The sequence below is a fragment of the Cornus florida genome, unplaced genomic scaffold, assembly GCF_030987335.1.
Source record: "Cornus florida cultivar Cherokee Brave unplaced genomic scaffold, ASM3098733v1 CherokeeBrave_3.0.0_Hap2_Chr06, whole genome shotgun sequence".
Lineage (NCBI taxonomy): Eukaryota > Viridiplantae > Streptophyta > Magnoliopsida > Cornales > Cornaceae > Cornus > Cornus florida.
Genome location: NW_026775576.1, coordinates 36,155,079 through 36,160,183, shown reverse-complemented (window position 1 = coordinate 36,160,183; position 5,105 = coordinate 36,155,079). Strand labels below are relative to the sequence as shown.

Sequence of the window (5,105 nt, the reverse complement as noted above, 5' to 3'; positions counted from 1 at the left end):
TATAATATAATATAATCACAAAAATAACTTTAAATGCCAAAAATAAAAACAATTAGAGTTTGTTTAGGCCACACACAAATACTAAGATATTCAGTCTTCCTGTAGGACGGAAAACGTGATTTTGTAGCAGCAAATGACCGAATTTGGCTGAAACCTGATTCATGGCCGCTAGCTAAATTTATTAAGTTTTGTTTATCACGTCTTTTCCACTCAAAAGAATATATATACCCTTTCGAATTGAAAATAGTGGCGTCGAAAATTCCATCCTACATCAAGATTCCATTCAATATCACACTTACATAATTTACAACATATATTACAAGATCCCAGGAGTCTATTAGCAAAAAGTAAATGGTAAATAATAATAGTAATAATAATAATTCATTTCCTTGTGGTGCACGAGCAACATAATGGAGTGATGAATAAGCACGCTTCTAGATTAATAAAATTCAAAGCCTATTTTCACACAGATGAACAACGTGAAACCCCATTTTCACATGCTACAATCTACATACGTACCCTTGCATGGCCTATATAAACCAACATGCATGGACGAACCTTTGCAAGCAAATTTACCCTAAAAAAAACACTTTGCAACCAAACCCTATTATGGAGACTCAAGCCTTTCTCGTTTTAGGTCTTATAGTCCTTGTCTTGGCTAATTCTGTCACTAGCCAAGAAGAAGCATTGTGCGGTTGCACCGATAAGCTCAATCGTGCAAGTTTCCCAGCAGATTTTGTCTTTGGGACAGCATCATCTGCTTATCAGGTAATGTTGCAGCTGTCCCAAGGGGTCCAATTCTTGTTTGCTGCAAATTTAACTTCCTACTACAAGAATTTATGAAAAAAATTTACTATACATTTGTGTGTTCTTTGTTTCTTTCAGTATGAAGGTGCAGCATTTGAATATGGAAAAGGCCCAAGTATATGGGATAATTTCACTCTCGAACATCCCGGTCTCTCTCTCCGTCTCTTATTTATTTAATGGACTATGCAACAAAAACGACCTACATATGACATTTCTTTTGGTCTAAAATATATTTTCAAATAATTCGATAACCTTTTGAGTCTGATACCATATTAATAACCATTTGAACTTTTTTCTTTAGCAAAAAAAATTATTGGTTCAGTTATTGACAGGGTTTAGTTTGAAATGACAGAGATGATAAAAGACGGTAGTAATGGAGATGTTGCCATTGACTCTTATCACCTTTACCCGGTATGGTACAAGCTAGTCAAACTGTTCTCATGCTCCATTAATGCACTGTGTGTGTGTGTGTTTGTGTTTATCAGTGGGGTGTTATTAGTAATACTCGATCATCATGCAGAATGATTCATCCATGATGAGAACAATGGGGGTGGACGCTTATAGGTTTTCGATCTCATGGTCAAGGATATTACCAAGTAATCATAAATTAATATCGCCATTTAATATTATATATATATATATATATATATATGTTTAAATTATTGTTTTTTATCATCCCTAAATATTGCAATAATTATCAGGTGGAAATCTGGCTGGGGGTTTGAATGAGGAAGGAATTCAATACTACAACAATTTTATAGACGACCTCATAGCCAAGGGTTATTGATCAAATCTCAACTGTGTCATATATATATTGCTAATTAGTATAACAAAATGTATTAAGTTACTTTATTTGCAGGTATACAACCCTACGCGACTTTATTCCACTGGGACGTTCCACAAGCCTTAGAAGATGCATATGACGGTTTCGTAAGTCCTCAAATTGTGTAAGTTTTCGATCTTTGGTGGAAGGAACTCAAACCTGCACACACACACACACACACACATATATGTGTGTGCAGTATTAGATATACAATTTATATAATTAGAATCGAACATTGAATTATTAGATGTAAAAAAGGGTTATTTAGCACTTAACACACTAGAGATTATCATCAATAATTAAGAAAGTCAAACTATGCCAATTAATCTATGTGATTGGAAAAGAAAAGAAAAAACCTATAATGCACTAGTGATACAGATGACGTATGGAGCTGATCAAGTGTTAACACATCAAAAGAACCACTAAAATATATGCATTTTTAATTATGTAACGAGATGAAATTTGCCGATGCATTAAAACCTATCTCATGTGACAGGGATGATTTTCGTGACTTTGCCGACGTCTGCTTTTGGAAATTTGGTGATCGTGTGAAGAATTGGATCACACTAAATGAGCCATGGAGTTTTAGCTCTACTGGGTATGGACATGGTACATACGCACCAGGTCGATGTTCTCCATGGCAAAATTGTACCAGATCGGGGGATTCAAGCACAGAACCATATTTGGTGTCACACCACCAACTTCTTGCTCATTTAGCTGCAGTAGAGTTATACAGGAAAAATTATCAGGTCTCACTCGGGCATCCTAGACTTTATTTATTTATCTTTTTTCGAAAGTTTAAGCAAACACACTTATTATATATTATTATGCCTCCATCAAGGCTCAAACATTTAACCTTCCTATTGATGGTGGAGAAATTATATCATCTGAACTAGTGTCTATTAGTAATGATCACCATACTTGATGTTGAGAATATATATGTATATATATAATTTTTGATATTTTCTTAATCTCTGCCAACAAATATAGAACAAATTAATAACAAAAATCGTTCTGAACTTGTACATATGAAACACAGGGAAAATTTAATTTGGATGTTGGTTTTTTTTTTTTTTGGTAAATGGTTGTGATTTAATCATGTTGATCGTGTGCAGGCATGTCAAGAGGGCATAATTGGAATTACGCTTCTGGGGATATGGTATGAACCTTTGAACGCGAGTTCAAGGCAGGACATTGATGCTCAAAAACGAGCCATCGATTTTGTGTATGGATGGTAAGTACAAATGAGAACCATGTTTTTTTTTTTTTTTTTTTTCTTTTTTTTTGAAAGGTAAGATTAAATGAGGACTATGTTCCTCATGGAGTAGTGCAATGGTTATTAATATACGTATTCTACTGATATTTTCTTTAATTGGATTTTTGATTTTGAATAATAAGAAAAAGTAAATTTTACTTACAGCTAAAAAAATATAATAATAATAAAAAAAATTAATATTAACAAGAACAATAAAAACTATATTTATTTATTATCATGATCACGTCCTAAAGATGTTATTTGGTTTTTCCTAATGGAGTAGTTCTTTAAGAGGTTGAACACCCCGATTATTGTCGAAAATAAGTTTAAAATTTAACTTTTGAGACATATCTGATGCTTTTGACACATCTTCCAATCTGAACACAAGATGATCGGATGTCAACTTGACTACATGGTGGAGATTTTTGTCACTTGTACCGCGCGCGCGCGCGTGTATATATATATATATATATATATATATATGTTATGATATAGATTTTTGCAAGTGCATTTCAGGTTTATGGACCCACTCACAAATGGTGACTATCCACGTAACATGCGTGATCTTGTTGGCAATAGGCTGCCGAATTTCACAACAGATGAATCGACAAGGCTAATCGGATCATTTGATTTTTTGGGGTTAAATTATTATACAGCCGGTTACGCAACTTATGATGATAATGATACCCGTCCTGATAGTTACGTTTATGATTCTAAAGTCATTACAACATGTAAGTAGGAACCAAAATATATATATACTATACTATTTTATTCTTTCAATTATGATCACCTGACTTAACTTGGTACTTATAAAATGTGCATCTCATTTTGATTTTATAGATGTGCGTGATGGGATCCCCATTGGTGAAAATGTAAGACTTTTAAATTTAGTATTGCATTTGAGAACACCACACCTCGAATTGAAATAAAAGAAAATTTCGTTCAAGAAGTGAAGAAGTTGATTGGGTGCTTCTAAACATAAACTTCAATTCATTTTGTATTTAAATGATTATATTTGTAATTCTGACAAGAATTTCTATTTATTGCGTTAAAAATATGTTACAGGCTTCGAGTTGGCTATATATTTATCCGCTAGGGTTTCGGAATCTTTTGAACTACACGAAAATGACATACAACATTTCGCTTATATACATAACTGAGAATGGTAATTATGATCTTTTCATACCGAACTGAGCTCAATTTTATTAATTGAGTTCACAAACGTATAACATTTATTGTTTCCTAGGGGTTAATGATGATGAAAATGCTGATAGTCCGCAAATTATCAACGATACTCGCAGAGTAAAGTACTTGAAAGACCATCTTTGTTGCCTTCAAAAATCCATATTTGAGTAAGTATTTAGTGTTGCATGTTTCAATCAATTCATTTTTTTTCACATTTGTGAGCACATTGATGTATAAAATAGTTGAAATAAATTAACAATTTGAATTTTATGATGTACAAGTTTGACTTAATATATATATATATTTGAAATGTAACGTTTTTTTCTTTTTTTTTCGTAGGGATGATGTCAATGTAAAGGGATATTTCGTATGGTCGATGATGGACAATTTTGAATGGGTTGATGGTTACACTACTCGATTTGGCATCAACTATGTTGATTATGACAATAATTTGACTCGAACCCCAAAGAGTTCAGCGATATGGCTACAAGGGTTTCTCAATGGATCTACACAAAGCTCCACCAGCCTAAAATTAATTGCTGATCAATAAATAAGAGGAAGATATATATATAATTCTTCTCTATATTTTCTAAATAAAATCTGTGTCGTTTATCTTTGAACACAGAATTGGAGTGTGTGAACTAGTGAACCAGCATTACCTTCGGAAAGTTTGCTAAATAATCCATTTGTCTTTTTGTCTCTTTTTTAAGGTGTTACTTTTGTATCTCTAGTTGCAGGAGGTTAGGCACTATGTCCCCCTCCCTGTAAGACTTATAAGTTTATGTAATAAACTGGTAGGGGTCTATGCCAAACCCTCCACCTCTTAAGGTGGTTTACTTTCAAAAAGGGAAAAAAGAAAAAGGATAATGCTTTTTTTGTTACGGTGGCAAGAAAGTCACACAACCAAATTCACACTCACTCTGTTTGTAGGAGGACTTGAACCATCAACTTTCTACTTTAAAAGGTGAAAAAATACCACTAACAATTAACTTTTGAGCGATCTCTAGAATAATTAGTTCCATAAGAGCTTCATGA

General features: G+C 33.2%; 1 protein-coding gene across 1 annotated transcript; it reads left to right on the top strand.

Annotated features, from left to right (window-relative positions):
- The first annotated feature begins 1,159 nt into the window (after nt 1-1,159).
- On the top strand, nt 1,160-4,761 carry LOC132314838 (beta-glucosidase 12-like). Its single transcript, XM_059813643.1, has 11 exons — nt 1,160-1,218; nt 1,328-1,403; nt 1,509-1,586; nt 1,667-1,754; nt 2,127-2,379; nt 2,746-2,864; nt 3,402-3,616; nt 3,726-3,757; nt 3,951-4,050; nt 4,132-4,237; nt 4,410-4,761. Exons 1-11 carry the CDS (start codon nt 1,162-1,164, stop codon nt 4,618-4,620), a joined length of 1,335 nt encoding a protein of 444 aa, XP_059669626.1. The 5' UTR covers nt 1,160-1,161; the 3' UTR covers nt 4,621-4,761.
- Nucleotides 4,762-5,105: the final 344 nt, after the last annotated feature.

Bases quoted from the DNA above. Each gene is read 5' to 3' on its own strand.
- LOC132314838 (XM_059813643.1), top strand. From the start codon at position 1,162: ATGATAAAAGACGGTAGTAATGGAGATGTTGCCATTGACTCTTATCAC. The intron at 2,380-2,745 runs GTCTCACTCGGG...GATCGTGTGCAG, and splicing joins TATACAGGAAAAATTATCAG to GCATGTCAAGAGGGCATAAT. The intron at 4,238-4,409 runs GTAAGTATTTAG...TTTTTTTCGTAG, and splicing joins CTTCAAAAATCCATATTTGA to GGATGATGTCAATGTAAAGG.